The 16,458-nt window shown below is 40.2% G+C and overlaps 1 protein-coding gene across 3 annotated transcripts in view; it reads right to left on the bottom strand.

The window, feature by feature from the left end:
• LOC139763493 (uncharacterized) overlaps positions 1 to 16,458 on the bottom strand; it is a 120,384-nt gene that overhangs the window by 88,311 nt on the left and 15,615 nt on the right. For all 3 annotated transcript variants that reach the window (XM_071689606.1, XM_071689608.1, XM_071689607.1), the window contains 3 exons: positions 16,142 to 16,441; positions 9,447 to 9,698; positions 4,157 to 4,450 (listed from right to left, as the gene is read on the bottom strand). In XM_071689606.1, the coding sequence (XP_071545707.1) occupies positions 4,157 to 4,450; positions 9,447 to 9,698; positions 16,142 to 16,441 (846 nt within the window). The remainder of the gene's footprint in view (positions 1 to 4,156; positions 4,451 to 9,446; positions 9,699 to 16,141; positions 16,442 to 16,458) is intronic.

Genomic DNA, 16,458 nt, shown 5'->3' with positions numbered 1-16,458 from the left:
GATCCAATTCACTCTATTCCTTGCCCACCTTTCACCCTCCTGCATGTTCAGGCCCCGATCACTCAAAATCTTTTTCACTCCATCTTTCCACCTCCAATTTGGTCTCCCACTTCTCGTTCCCTCCACCTCCGACACATATATCCTCTTGGTCAATCTTTCCTCACTCATTCTCTCCATGTGCCCAAACCATTTCAAAACACCCTCTTCTGCTCTCTCAACCACGCTCTTTTCATTTCCACACATCTCAATCAAACCACCTCACACCACATATTGTCCTCAAACATCTCATTTCCAGCACATCCACCCTCCTGCGCACAACTCTATCCATAGCCCACGCCTCGCAACCATACAACATTGTTGGAGCCACTATTCCTTCAAATATACCCATTTTTGCTTTCCGAGATAATGTTCTCGACTTCCAAACATTCTTCAAGGCTCCCAGAATTTTCGCCCCCTCCCCACCCTATGATTCACTTCCGCTTCCATGGTTCCATCCGCTGCCAGATCCACTCCCAGATATCTAAAACACTTTACTTCCTCCAGTTTTTCTCCATTCAAACTTACCTCCCAGTTGACTTGACCCTCAACCCTACTGTACCTAATAACCTTGCTCTTATTCACATTTACTCTTAACTTTCTTCTTTCACACACTTTACCAAACTCAGTCACCAGCTTCTGCAGTTTCTCACATATATCAGCCACCAGCGCTGTATCATCAGCGAACAACAACTGACTCACTTCCCAAGCTCTCTCATCCACAACAGACCTCATACTTGCCCCTCTTTCCAAAACTCTTGCATTCACCTCCCTAACAACCCCATCCATAAACAAATTAAACAACCATGGAGACATCACACACCCCTGCCGCAAACCTACATTCACTGAGAACCAATCACTTTCCTATCTTCCTACAAGTACACATGCCTTACATCCTCGATAAAACTTTTCACTGCTTCTAACAACTTGCCTCCCACACCATATATTCATAGTACCTTCCACAGAGCATCTCTATCAACTCTATCATATGCCTTCTCCAGATCCATAAATGCTACATACAAATCCATTTGCTTTTCTAAGTATTTCTCACATACATTCTTCAAAGCAAACACCTGATCCACACATCCTCTACCACTTCTGAAACCACACTGCTCTTCCCCAATCTGATGCTCTGTACATGCCTTCACCCTCTCAATCAATACCCTCCCATATAATTTACCAGGAATACTCAACAAACTTATACCTCTGTAATTTAAGCACTCACTTTTATCCCCTTTGCCTTTGTACAATGGCACTATGCAAGCATTCCACCAATCCTCAGGCACCTCACCATGAATCATACATACATTAAGTAACCTTACCAACCAGTCAACAATACAGTCACCCCCTTTTTTAATAAATTCCACTGCAATACCATCCAAACCTGCTGCCTTGCTGGCTTTCATCTTCCGCAAAGCTTTTACTACCTCTTCTCTGTTTACCAAATCATTTTCCCTAACCCTCTCACTTTGCACACCACCTCGACCAAGACACCCTATATCTGTCACTTTATCATCAAACACATTCAACAAACCTTCAAAATACTCACTCCATCTCCTTCTCACATCACCACTACTTGTTATCACCTCCCCATTAGCCCCCTTCACTGAAGTTCCCATTTGCTCCCTTGTCTTACGCACTTTATTTACCTCCTTCCAGAACATCTTTTTATTCTCCCTAAAATTTAATGATACTCTCTCACCCCAACTCTCATTTGCCCTTTTTTTCACCTCTTGCACCTTTCTCTTGACCTCCTGCCTCTTTCTTTTATACATCTCCCACTCATTTGCATTTTTTTCCTGCAAAAATCGTCCAAATGCCTCTCTCTTCTCTTTCACTAATAATCTTACTTCTTCATCCCACCACTCACTACCCTTTCTAATCAACCCACCTCCCACGCTTCTCATGCCACAAGCATCTTTTGCGCACTGATTCCCTAAATACATCCCATTCCTCCCCCACTCCCCTTACCTCCTTTGTTCACACCTTTCTGTATATACTTGAGTAAACAGTGATCTCAAGTAACCATCGAACCAAGATTTTTGGGCAAAATAACCTTCATTTTACTGCACATCTTGCATAAGAGATGATCTCATTTTTTCAATACTCAAGAATGTTAGAACATCAGCAATGTTTCAATAACATTATGGTTAATCTATTGGTAAGCTTTCATAGATATATGTAGGGTATCTTCTGTCAATACTACTGCAGCCACTTCAATCACATTATTCATACATTACATTTCATGCTAATTCATGTATCCACCATCATACACACTCAATGTGTGTGGAGTAGTGCATGCCATCTTTGCTATTTGTCAAGGAACACTACTTTCCCCAAAGGAATGCTACTTCCTCCCTATTTATGGGCCCCGTTTCCCTAAAGTGCAGTTTTCCGTTAATAACTCAAATCAGTAGTATTTCAGTAATATTACTGAAAAATCAATAGGAGGCTTTCAAAGATTAATATGAGTTATGTTTTGTTAACACTAATCACAATAATTTCACTCACCACATGTTATTTCATGTTGGTCACCACACACAGACTCAATTGCATAGCAGTGCATGCCACTTTTGCTACCTGTCAAGGAACACTGCTTTCCCCAGGAAACACAGCTTCTCTCAGAAAATATAGCTTACCCATACAAACACTGCTTCTTCCCAAGTTATTGGCCTATTATCTTCCTGAGGCACAGTTAATAACTCAAATAAGCTATGTACCAATAACAATACTAAGAAAATGATCATTAAGCTTTCAAAGATAACTACAGGCTATGTTTTGTTAACACTACCATAACCACATTACTCATCTATCTCAATATGTGAGAACGGTTGCAGTGGCCTTGTATCATAAACCTCCAGATAGGCACCAATGCCACCTATCAGCAGAAAACCTCAATACCAGTCCGCAACAAAACACAAGATAAAACTGTAGCATTTTCAAAGTGAATAACCGAGGATTCGTTTCATTTCACAGAGACTAGAAGTGAAGTTTATGGTTGGCCAGCATAGACTTTGGCTATTGTAATGAAAGGACTATGAATAGGAATGGGTGTTCTGTGAATTAACTTTGATAATGATTACAGTTTTTTGGTCTCCTGTTCTTTATTGATTTATATCAACTATACATCCATTCAGTCTTTTTATTGACTCTTTCTGGTCATACATTTTACCTTTGGAAATGTTATTCATGAAAGAGGCAATTCCCCAATGTTAGCCTAAAGAGTATGTCTCAAAAATTTGACAGCTAGTAACAGGTATGTATAGTAGAATATCTATCTATCTATCTATATGTCTAATGTCCATTCCCTCCTGGAACTCCCTCAAGGGGGCAGCCATGGCAAACGCCTCTTCATAACTGGTGAACTCCAGTGCCACTTCTCAGACTTTAGTGCCTCAATCTTAACAAGCCACTGGCAGTGGGCAACCCTATAACAGCGTTTCCAGGGGATCCTACCTAATGTTCTTATCAATTACACCATTTTACCAACCTCAGTATCAAGTTTTGGGTACCCTCGATTTCCCATGGCACCACCAAAATGTGTTCCCCAGCATTGTGCTGTTTGTGGCCCAGCCAAAAAGATCACCTATGCTAAGGAAAGGCTGGAGGGGTGTCATAACTAGGCAATGTTGCCAGGGCAAGCATAAAGATGGTCTTAACTGTGATGTAGCTGGCTAGCTGCTTTGTAGGATTATGGAGGCATGGCATCAAGGGGGACATATGGCCATCAAATTATATCTTTAAAGTTTTGTGCATTTCTTTGTACATTTATAAAACAAGCAGGTTTCTCCTGAAGTATAACCACATATTCTTAAGCCTGAGGTGTTCATTAGATTTAAGGTATTCCTTGTCAGGAGGAACTTCGCTCTAACCTCCAATTTCCCATAGGTCCTGTACCTTCCCAAACTCATGGTCTTCAAAGAATATAACTCCAGTGGTTGGCAAGCATCTTTTGTAGTTCTGTCTTTAAAATAACATACCCATCTATCATTCTGTCCTCAATATATCATTAAGCCATCATTCTGTCATGATAACAGTAACATCTGTCTCTGTTATCAATTCAATAACATACATAATATAAACAGTGAAATCAATTAAAAAGTAAAACATTATGTAATACCTTTAATGCTGGGCTCCTGGATCATGCTCACTGTTTTGGATACAACCTCATTTGTAGGGATGTTGTGGCCATCTGATTCATCAATTGGTTGAATTGAGACGGTGTGTGTGTCTCCAGATACACCAGTGAAGTATGCATAACAGTGAACCAGAGTTTCATCACACGTGACCTCTGTGTTTGTAAATGTGTGGCTTTCATCAGACAGAGTAGCCCAATAATATTTGTATTCTTCATCTCTAGTCCACCGCATTTCCAGGGTGCTTTCACTCACAGCAGTGCCAACCAAGTTATAGTCTGAGGGATGAGAATAAGAGGAGACAACTTTAGTGGTAAACCTTATTCTGAAAATGTTTTAGGATACAAATATTACAAATCATTGCGACCAGTTATAAGATGACCAAAATGAACCATAAAGTAGAGGTGTATCACAAGGCTCAAAAAGATATGACACTGGAGAACAGGAAAAGAATAGATGGCATGTGAAGATATGAGAAAATACAATGGCATGCAAGAGGAGGAATAATTTGTAAGCAGAGCCTGAAAACACTATCTCTCTCTTTCTCCACCTAAGGAAAGGAAGAATGCCTGCATAGGTCCACTGCATATAGGCATAAGTGAATGTTCAAATTACAGAGGTATAAGTCTGTCGAGTAGGTCTAGTACATTCCATGGGAGAGTGGTGATCGAGAAGGTGCATGCAGAGACTGAGATCTGGAAGGATCAGGTTTCAGGAATGGTAAAGGATGTGTAGATAAGGTGTTTGCTTTGAAGAAAATGTGTGATAAGTATTCTGAAAAACTGAGGGACCAGAATGTGTTTATGGACCTGGAGGAAGCAAATGACAGGGTTGACTGAGACGAGCTTCATAAAATATGGCAAATATACTGTGTGGAAAGGAAAATTACTAGAAGCAGCGAATAGCTTTAATCAAAAGAGTAAGGCATATGTGTAAGAAAAGAGGATGAATGGTTCCAGGTTGACAACTTGTCTGTGTCAGGGGTGTATGATGTTTGTTTATGGATGGGGTGGTGAGGGAGGTGAATGCAAGGGTCTTAGAGAGAACAAACATGCAATTTGTTAGATGGTGTGGGGAGCAGGGGAGGAGTCGAGTTAGTTATCATTTGATGAAGACATGGTGTTGGTGGCAGATTTGAGTAACAGACTGCAGAAGCTGGTATCTGAGTTTGAGAGAGTGTGTGGGAAAAAATTAAGATTATTCTTTCTTTGTTAGTTGAGACAACATGGACAACCAAAGCCCTAATCAAGGCCATCTTATCAACAATCCTCTCTCTCTCTCTCTCTCTCCCTCGTATTCCCTGCGTGTCGTAGAAGGCGACTAAAAGGGGAGGGAGCGGGTGGCTGGAAATCCTCCCCTCTCGTTTTTTTTCAATTTTCCAAAAGAAGGAACAGAGAAGGGGGGCAAGGTGAGGATATTCCCTCAAAGGCCCAGTCCTCTGTTATTAAGGCTACCTCGCTAATGCAGGAAATGGCAAATAGTATGAAAGAAAAGACATATATATATTTTTTTTTCTTTTCTTTCAAACTATTCGCCATTTCCCGCGTTAGCAAGGTAGCGTTAAGAACAGAGGACTGGGCCTCTGAGGGAATATCCTCACCTGGCCCCCTTCTCTGTTCCTTCTTTTGGAAAATCAAAAAAAAAAAAAAAAACAAGAGGGGAGGATTTCCAGCCCCCCGCTCCCTCCCCTTTTAGTCGCCTTCTACGACATGCAGGGAATACGTGGGAAGTATTCTTTTTTCCCCTATCCCCAGGGATAGACATCCCCAGGGATATATATATTAAGAATATATGGTGTGGGAGGCAAGTTGTTAGAAGCAGTGAAAAGTTTTTATCGAGGATGTAAGGCATGTGTACGTGTAGGAAGAGAGGAAAGTGATTGGTTCTCGGTGAATGTAGGTTTGCGGCAGGGGTGTGTGATGTCTCCATGGTTGTTTAATTTCTTTATGGATGGGGTTGTTAGGGAGGTGAATAATAATATATATATATTATATATATATTAGTGTCTGGGGTAAACCATGGAAAGCTGTGTAGGTATGTATATTTGCGTGTGTGGACGTATGTATATACATGTGTATGGGGGGGGTTGGGCCATTTCTTTCGTCTGTTTCCTTGCGCTACCTCGCAAACGCGGGAGACAGCGACAAAGTATAAAAAAAAAAAAATATATATATATATATAGAGAGAGAGAGAGAGAGAGAGAGAGAGGGAGGGTATGTAAGAAGGAAAAGAGGGGAGTGAATTGTTCCAAGTGAAGACTGGTCTGTGGCATAGGCTTATATCATCACCATGGTTGTTTAATTATGGGTGGATTGGGGAGGGAGTAAATGCGAGGGTCTTGGAGAAAGGGGCGAGTATGCTTTCTGTGTGAAAGGAGAAAGATGAATGCAAGTGTGAATAAAAGCAAGGTTATTGGGCTCAACAAGGTTGAGGGTCAAGTTAGTTGGGGTGTGAGTTTGAATGGATAAAAATTAGAAGTAGTTAAGTGTTTTTGGTATCTGGGATTGGATATAGCTGCATAAGCAACCATGAAAGTGGAAATGAGTCATAGGGTGTGGAAGGGGGAAAAGATTCTGGAAGCAGTGAAGAATGTGTGGAAAGAGAGAGTGCTGGGAAGGCAAAAATGGATATGTTTGAAGGAATAGAAGTCCCAATAATATCATATGGTTGCAAGGTATGGGCTACAGACAGGGTTGTTTGGAGGAAGATGGATGTGTTAGAAATGAAATGTGTGAGACCAATATGAGATGTGAGGCGAGTTGATTGATTATATGTGGAAAAGGTAAGAGATGTGTGGTAATAAAAAGTGTGGTTGAGAGAACAAAGAGGGTGTGCTGAAATGGTTTGGACATATGGAGAGAGCGACAAAAGGTTACAAGGAAGATAAATGCGTCAGAAGTGGAGGAAACAAGGAGAATGGAGAGACCAAACTGGAGATGGAGGGATGGAGTGAAAAAGATTTTGAGTGATTGGGGCCTAAACACACAAGAGGGTGAAAGGAGTGTATAGGAATCAAGCGAAATGTAATAATGTGGTATACTGGGGTTAACATGTTGTCACTAAAGTGAACAAGAGCACCCAAGGTAAGGCATGGAAAGATCTGTGGGGCCTGGATGTTGATAAGGAGCAGTAGTTTTGTGGTATTACATATGACAGTTTGTGTATGGATGTGAAGGGATGTGGTCTTTCTTTGTCCATTTCCTGGCACTACCTCCCTAATGCAGGGGGTGGCAATCATGTGTGGGGGAGAAGAAAAGGATGTATACATCATCATTTTTCTCTTTCTTTCATGCATATTATGCTGTTTCCTGTGGGGTAGAGTGGTGTCGGTAATGGATGATAGCGTAAAAGTAAAAATATGTACATGTGTGTGTTTATACACGAATAAATATGTATGTTTATATATGTATATGCACATGTGTACATATAAGTCTAGATATGTGCATGTAAGTGGATGTGTCCTTAATCTGTTTCCTGGCACCATCTTACAAACAAGGGAAATGGTGATCAAATAATGAAAGGTTAAGAGAGATGTGTGGTAATAAAAAAAAAAATGTGGCTGAGAGAGCAGAAGAGGGTGTGTTGAAATTGTTTGGACATATAGAAAGAATGAATGAGAAAAGGTTGACAAAGAGGCTATATGTGTTAGAGGTGGAGGGAACAAGAAGCCTGAGATCAAATCGGAGGTGTAAAGATGGACTGACAAAGATTTTGAGTGATCGAGGCCTGAGGGTAATAGGTGTGCATGGAATAGAGTGAACTGGAACAATGTGGTATACTGGCGTTGATGTGCTGTCAATGGACTGAACCAGGGCATGTGAAACATCCGAGGTAAACCATGGAAAGGTTTGTGAGGCCTGGATGTGGATAGGGAGTTGTGGTTTTGATGCATTACACATGACATGGTAGGGCAGACAGAGATGCTTTGTGGAAGGTCTTCAGAGTGTATGGTATGGGAGATAAGCTGCTAGAAGCGGTGAGAAGTTTTTATCAAGGGTGTAAAGTACATGTACAAAGAGAGGAGAGTAATTGGTTTCCAGTGAAGGTCAGTCTACAGCAGGGGTGTGTGATGTCCCCATGGTTGTTTAGTTTGATTAAGGATGGGATAGTTAGGGTGATAAATGCAAGAGTTTTGGAGAGAGGGGCAAGTATGCAGTCTGTTGGAGATGAGAGGGCTTGGGAAGCGAGTCAGTTGTTGTTCCCTGATGATACAGCACTGGTGGCCGATTCAAATGAGAAACTGCCGAAGTTGGTGATTGAGTTTGGGAAAGTGTGTGAAAGGAGAAGGTTAAGAGTAAATGTGAACAAGAACAAGGTTATTAGGTTCAGTAGTGTTGACGAACAAGTTAGTTGGGATGCAAGTTTAAATGGAGAAAAATTCTAAGAAGTGAAGTATTTTAGATATCTAGGAGTGGACTTAGCTGTGAATTGAACCATGGAAGTGGAAGTGAGTCATAGGGTGGGGGAGAGGGCAAAGATTCTGGGAGTGATGAAGACTGTGCAGAAAGAGAGAACGTTATTTCAGAGAGAAAAGATGGGTATATTTGAAGGAATACTAGTTCCAGCAATATCATATGGTTGTGAGGCTTGGGCTACAGAGAAGGTTGTACAGAGGAGTTTAAATGTGCTGGAAATTAAATGTCTGAGGACAATATGTGGTGTGCGCTGGTTTGATCGAGTAAGAAAAGAAATAAGAGATGTGTGGAAGCAAAAAAGAGTGTTGTTGAGAGAGCAGAAGAGGCCATGTTGAAATGGTTTGGACATATGGAGAGAATGAGCGAGGAAAGATTGACGAAGAGGGTATATGTGTCAGGGGTGGAGGGAACACGCAGAAGCAGGAGACCAAATTGGAGATGGAAGGATGGAGTGAATAGATTTTGAGCAATCAGGGCCTGAACATACAGGAGGATGAGAGGCATGCAAAGAATAGAGCGAATTGGAATGATGTGGTATACAGGTGTTGACGTGCCGTCAATGGACTGAACCAAGGCAAGTGAAACGTCTGGATCAAACCATGGAAAGGTCTGTGGGGCCTGGATGTGGATAAGGAGTTGTAGCTTTGGTGCATTACACATGACGTGTTAGGGTAAACAGAGATGCTTTGTGGAAGGTCTTAAGAGTGTATGGTGTGGGAGATAAGCTGCTAGAAGTGGTGAGAAGTTTTTATCAAGGGTGTAAAGTATGTGTACAAGTAGAAAGAGAGGAGAGTGATTGGCTGTACATAAAGATCCATTAATCTTGAGCTCATAAATAAACTGAGAGTAGTAAACTTACCTCGTATCTTTTCAAAGGTTGACTCTATCGCTACATCAGTTTTTCCAACAACAAGGATATTTATCTCTCTGTCAGCAGAGGTGTATGAAGGTATGTTACAATTCCCTTCTATTGACTTAAAAGGATCACAAACATGACAAACATCTCCCCATGAAACTACAACATCTGCTGCAGTGATGTCTTGAGAACTTTCACCTGCAATGGTTATGGTTTCATCATCGTAACTTAACTTGATCTTACTAATATCAGGACCTGTGGGAATCAAAATATAACAAAATTAAAAACCAACACCAAACATTAATCCACATGAAACATATTCATATATATTAGTATCATGGCATGCTATAATCTTCACCCATCGAAAAAAAATCAAAATCAAAATCCGAGTCCACAAAAGTTAAAGATCAGAAAAATGAGGAAAATTATAAAGAGAAATTACATGATACAAGCAAGAAGCACAAGGCTTCCAAAAGAGAAATTACATGATACAAACAAGAAGCACAATGCTTTCAAGTGTCTAAGAAATGTTGATAAAAAATATTATCAATCAGTGTTCACTATTTTTAATAAATACTGATACTGTTTGAAAGTAGTGAAAAAACCAGGTGTGTGACTGAATCAAGATCATTTTTCCCTTCTGCCCATGGTCTAGCTGCATATATCATATTTACAAAAAATACACATATGGCTGCTAATAATCTACACGAAGCCAAAATTAGAATATGCTTCTCAAGTTTGGTCACTGCACTCAAAGAAATACAGAAAAGCTAACAAAGGGGCCTAGAGGTTGGCAAAAAAGACAGCACCTGTATTAACACAACCAAGTAACAGGAAAAGGCTCGAGACTTTAAATTTGCCTCCCTAGTAAGAGAGAGGATGGATGGGTGACAATCACAACATTTACATTTTTCAAACAGATTGATGACAAAGACAGTGAAGAGTTCTTCGAAAGATGTAGGGACAGAGCAAACAGAGAACACAACATGAAATTAAGCAAGGAACTTGTTACAAAAGCTGTAAAGATGTAATTCTATAGTATAATTTAAGTGGGAGACCACCAAAGTGAAGGTGGAAGGATGGAGTGAAAAAGATTTTGAGCAATTGGGGCCTGAACGTGCAGGAGAAAGACGCGTGCATTGAATACAGTGAACTGGAATGATGTGGTATACCAGAGTCAACATGCTATCAATGGACTGAACCAGGGGATGTGAAATGTCTGGGGTAAACCATGGAAAGGTCTGTGGGGCCTGGATGTGGATAGGGAGCTGTGGTTTTGGTACATTAGACATGGCAGGTAGAGACTGAGTGTGAATTAATGTAGCCTTTTTTCATCTGTTTTTCTGGTGCTACCTCACTGATGCAGGGGGTGGCGATGCTGTTTCCTGTGGAGCAGGGTGGTGCCAGGAATGGATGAAGGCAAGCAAGTATGAATATGTACGTGTGTATATATATATGTATATGCCTTTTATATGTATATGTTGATTTGTATATGTATGTGTATGGGCGTGTATGTATATATGTGTGCACACAAATGGATGAGTCATTCTTTGTCTGTTTCTTGGCACTACCTCCCTGGTATGAGAGACATCAATCAAGTATAATGAATATAAATAAAAGTAACTTTTGGTGATAAAGTAAAGGAGAAGATTTGGTGGATGGGGCAACCAGTTTTAGTTACATCTGATTTGGAGTAAAACATCCAGTTCTAGATACATATGATTTAAAGTCATGCAGCCAGGAGGTACTTAGGCATACTAAGAACTTAGAGACAAGGTGGAAGTCAATGGGGTAGTCACAAAATATGATAAATTAAAGGGAAAGAGGGAGAGAAGCAAAGAATACAGTCACAAGATAAAAAAAAATGGAAAAGCCAAAAAAAGGCAAGAGGAGGAAGCAATCTTGCCAGCACCAGAGAAAGGACAAGAGCGTTAGGGGTGAAGATAATGTATTCAAATATTGATGGATTAACAATCAATGGTAAAAGCTGGAAGTCAAGGACTGTATAAGGAAGGTGCATCTGATATTGTTCGAGTCCTGAAAACAAAACTTACTAAAGAAAAATCTTACCTATTCTGACAAGATGGATACATGATAATAAACAGGGCAAGAGAAGATAAAGGAAGGGAGGCTTAGCCCTCTTAATAAAAGAATGTCTTAAGTTTCAAGAATAAAGAAGATACGCATAATGGCATTAATTTCATATAATCCACCAAAATCTGCAACAATCCAGAACAAATACACAATGATAACAATGAAAGAACAATCAGGATAGTACATGAAGCTGTATAGCACTCACGTCTCTGAGATGGTAAGGTATGGATAATGAGGGAATTTAGATTCTTGTGGTGATGGGGACTTATAAAGACACAAGTTTATAGAAAGTATACAGGAAAAATTCCTATACCAATATGTCAGTTACTAAACACAATATGATGAGACAGACTGATACATCATCATTGTTAGATTTTTTTAAACACAACATTGAAAGTGAAAATATTGTATATGATAACCAACTAGATAAAAAGAGCATGTATAAAGCTCAAACCAACTATGGCAAATAAAAATATCTTAAGAGTACAGGCAAAACAAGACTTAAAGAAGATGAAATTGTGTAAACTAAAACCTCAACAATTTCCACTACAACATTCATTGCAATATTGAAATTTGTAATGAAGTACGAAAATGGGTGTAGAGGGAATGGCAAGAAAGAGGAATGGATGAAGGCAGCATGTATGAATACGTACACGAGTATATTTGTATATGACTGTGTATGTATATGTATGCATATGTTGAAATGTATAGGGTATGTATATGTGTGGGTGTTTATGTATATACATGTGTATGTGGGTGGGTTGGGCCATTCTTTCATGTTTCCTTGCACTACCTCGCTAATGTGGGAGACAGCGACAAAGTATAATAAAAAGAATATCAAATAGAAATGTTACTTTGAGATGTGCAATTGCAAATATATAGATAGAACTTCAACTGGCCAGTATTTGCCAGTGACAAGAGAGCAAGGAACGAATATTGGAGGAAAGGAAAAGAAAAAAGAAAATTTTGAAAAGAATATTGTGAAAAAGGCAGGAAAAGAAATATAAAACTTCCCATAAATTCATCTACAGTCAGTTAAATAGTTCCTCTCTAGACTATGGGATTCTAATGAAACAATTGTAGAGGATGATGCAGGGATCAGTGAAGATCTGAATATGTTCAAGACACTATAGACCAACACCAGTGATATGGAATGGGGACAAGGTTTCAGAAAATATTGAGATATGTAAAAAAGACATTGATAGAAAAATAAAAGGTCTCAATTCATACAGAACTTGTGGTCCTCAGGAAATTTCACCAGATGTGCTAAAAATGTGTGCAAATATGCTAAATAAACCTCTTGAAATACTGCTGAAGATATCAATAGGGATGGGAGGAGTGCCTATTTGTACAACAGCAGACCAGGAACAAGTAACTGAACTACAGACTGGTCTCAATGATGAGTATGGTCTGTAAGGTTCTGGATGAAAAAAGTGGTGAGAGTAAGTGAGCTTGGGAAGGAGACTTGTGTGAGGAAGTACCAGGAGAGACTGAGTACAGAATGGAAAAAGGCAAGAACAAAGGATGTAAGGGGAGTGGGGGAGGAATGGGATGTATTTAGCGAAGCAGTGATGGCTTGCGCAAAAGATGCTTGTGGCATGAGAAGCGTGGGAGATGGGCAAATTAGAAAGGATAGTGAGTGGTGGGATGAAGAAGTAAGATTATTAGTGAAAGAGAAGAGAGAGGCATTTGGATGATTTTTGCAGGGAAATAATGCAAATGACTGGGACATGTATAAAAGAAAGAGGCAGGAGGTCAAGAGAAAGGTGCAAGAGGTGAAAAAGAGGGCAAATGAGAGATGGGGTGAGAGAGTATCATTAAATTTTAGGGAGAATAAAATAATGTTTTGGAAGGAGGTAAATAAAGTGTGTAAGACAAGGGAACAAATGGGAACTTCAGTGAAGGGGGCTAATGGGGAGGTGATAACAAGTAGTGGTGATGTGAGAAGGAGATGGAGTGAGTATTTTGAAGGTTTGTTGAATGTGTTTGATGATAGAGTGGCAGTTATAGGGTGTTTCGGTCGAGGTGGTGTGCAATGTGAGAGGGTTAGGGAAAATGATTTGGTAAACAGAGAAGAGGTAGTAAAAGCTTTGCGGAAGATGAAAGCCGGCAAGGCAGCGGGTTTGGATGGTATTGCAGTGGAATTTATTAAAAAAGGGGGTGACTGTATTGTTGACTGGTTGGTAAGGTTATTTAATGTATGTATGACTCATAGTGAGGTGCCTGAGGATTGGCAGAATGCTTGCATAGTGCCATTGTACAAAGACAAAGGGGATAAAAGTGAGTGCTCAAATTACAGAGGTATAAGTTTGTTGATTATTCCTGGGAAATTATATGGGAGGGTATTGTTTGAGAGGGTGAAGGCATGTACAGAGCATCAGATTGGGGAAGAGCAGTGTGGTTTCAGAAGTGGTAGAGGATGTGTGGATCAGGTGTTTGCTTTGAAGAATGTATGTGAGAAATATTTAGAAAAGCAAATGGATTTGTATGTAGCATTTATGGATCTGGAGACGGCATATGATAGAGTTGATAGAGATGCTGTGTGGAAGGTATTAAGAATATATGGTGTGGGAGGCAAGTTGTTAGAAGCAGTGAAAAGTTTTTATCGAGGATATAAGGCATGTGTACGTGTAGGAAGAGAGGAAAGGGATTGGTTCTCAGCAAATGTAGGTTTGCGGCAGGGGTGTGTGATATCTCCATAGTTGTTTAATTTGTTTATGGATGGGGTTGTTAGGGATGTGAATGCAAGAGTTTTGGAAAGAGGGGCAAGTATGCAGTCTTTTGTGGATGAGAGGGCTTGGGAAGTTAGTCAGTTGTAGTTCGCTGATGATACAGCACTAGTGGCTGATTCATGTGAGAAATTGCAGAAGCTGGTGACTGAGTTTGGTAAAATGTATGAAAGAAGAAAGACGAGAGTAAATGTGAATAAGAGCAAGATTATTAGGTACAGTAGGGTTAAGGGTCAAGTCAATTGGGAGGTAAGTTTGAATGGAGAAAAACTGGAGGAAGTGAAGTGTTTTAGATATCTGGGAGTGGATTTGGCAGTGGATGGAACCAAGGAAGTGGAAGTGAATCATAGGGTGGGGGAGGAGGCAAAAATTCTGGAAGCCTTGAAGAATGTGTGGAAGTCGAGAACATTATCTCGGAAAGCACAAATGGCTGTTTGAAGGAATCGTGGTTCCAACAATGTTATATGGTTGTGAGGCGTGGGCTATAGATAGAGTTGTGCGCAGGAGGGTGGATGTGCTGGAAATGAGATGTTTGAGGACAATATGTGGTGTGAGGTGGTTTGATTGAGTAAGTAATAATAGGGTACGAGATGTGTGGTAATAAAAAGAGTGTGGTTGAGAGAGCAGAAGAGGGTGTTTTGAAATGGTTTGGTCACATGGAGAGAAAGAGGGAGGAAAGATTGACAAAGAGGATATATGTGTCTGAGGTGGAGGGAACGAGGAAAAGTGGGAGACCGAATCGGAGGTGGAAAGATGGAGTGAAAAAGATTGAGTGATCGGGGCCTGAACATGCAGAAGGGTGAAAGGCGTGCAAGGAATAGAGTGAACTGGAACAATGTGGTATACCGGGGTCGACGTGCTGTCAATGGATTGAATCAGGGCATGTGAAGCGTCTTGGGTAAACCATGTAAAGTTCTGTGGGCCTGGATGTGCAGATGGAGCTGTGGTTTCTGTGCATTATTACATGACAACTTGAGACAGAGTGTGAACGAATGTGGCCTTCGTTGTCTTCTTCTAGCGCTACCTCGCACACATGAGGGGGGAGGGGGTTGTTATTTCATGTGTGGCGAGGTGGCGATGGGAATGAATAAAGGCAGACAGTATGAATTATGTACATGTGTATATATGTATATGTCTGTGTATGTATATATATGTATACGTTGAGATGTATAGATAAGTATATTTGCGTGTGTGGACGTGTATGTATATACATGTATATGTGGGTGGGTTGGGCCATTCTTTCGTCTGTTTCCTTGCGCTACCTTGCTAACGCGGGAGACAGCGACAAAGCAAAATAAATAAACAAATAAATATTAGAAAGCAAACTGATGACCTTCTAAAATAAACAAGTTATGTAAGCAATATAGCAGGATTTTAGGAAGAGTAAGTAATGCGTATAAAAAACTCTTAGATTTCTATGAAAAAGTAGGGTCTGTTTTAGACAAAAGGAAGATCTGGGTGGATTGTTTGCATGTGGACAGCCAGAAAGCATATAACACTGTTCCACATGGAAGGTTGATTAAGAAGCAAGCTGGATCACCAAATACTTCCTTACTAGCTACTTACTTCTTAGTCATTTGGTTACTACTTCCTTACTACTTAGTTACAATACCTTACTATTGAGTTATTTCTCAGTTACTAGGAAGCATGCCATCTTTCATTTTAAATCTCTCTTTTGTTACCGTAAAATTAGTCTAATTTCAGTAGCTCGCTATCTTTCCTTTTAAATCTCTCTGGTACAGTAAAAGTAATCTAGTTTCAGTAAAGTATTAGTTCAGGGTAAAGCATTCCGATAAGAACCTGGCTGAGAATAACAAAGACATCGAGAAAAGCACGATTTGTGTAATGTATAATAAATTCATGCATGGCACTTACCATTTACAGTAATGGTAGTTGGTACTGTTGACTCAGTACAAACGTCCACTGTATCATCAGTATTCATCTCATTCTTCAACACTTGGCAATTAAAGATACTGGCATCATCCTCACTCTTACTTACTCCAATGGCAAAACACGAAGCCTCATTACAGTAACAGGTGAAAGGTTCAGGTTCCTCCCCTACATAAATACTACAAGGACTCCATGTTATTCCAGTCATCCAAAGATCCCAGACTTTAACACCGTCTGTGATATCTCTCTCTCCAACCCATGCTGCCTTAAGATCACCATCAATATCTGTAAGAGATGATATC

This window comes from Panulirus ornatus, chromosome 47, assembly GCF_036320965.1.
Source record: "Panulirus ornatus isolate Po-2019 chromosome 47, ASM3632096v1, whole genome shotgun sequence".
Lineage (NCBI taxonomy): Eukaryota > Metazoa > Arthropoda > Malacostraca > Decapoda > Palinuridae > Panulirus > Panulirus ornatus.
The sequence above is the reverse complement of the archived record's forward strand: the minus strand, read 5'-3'. Positions and strand labels throughout refer to the sequence as shown.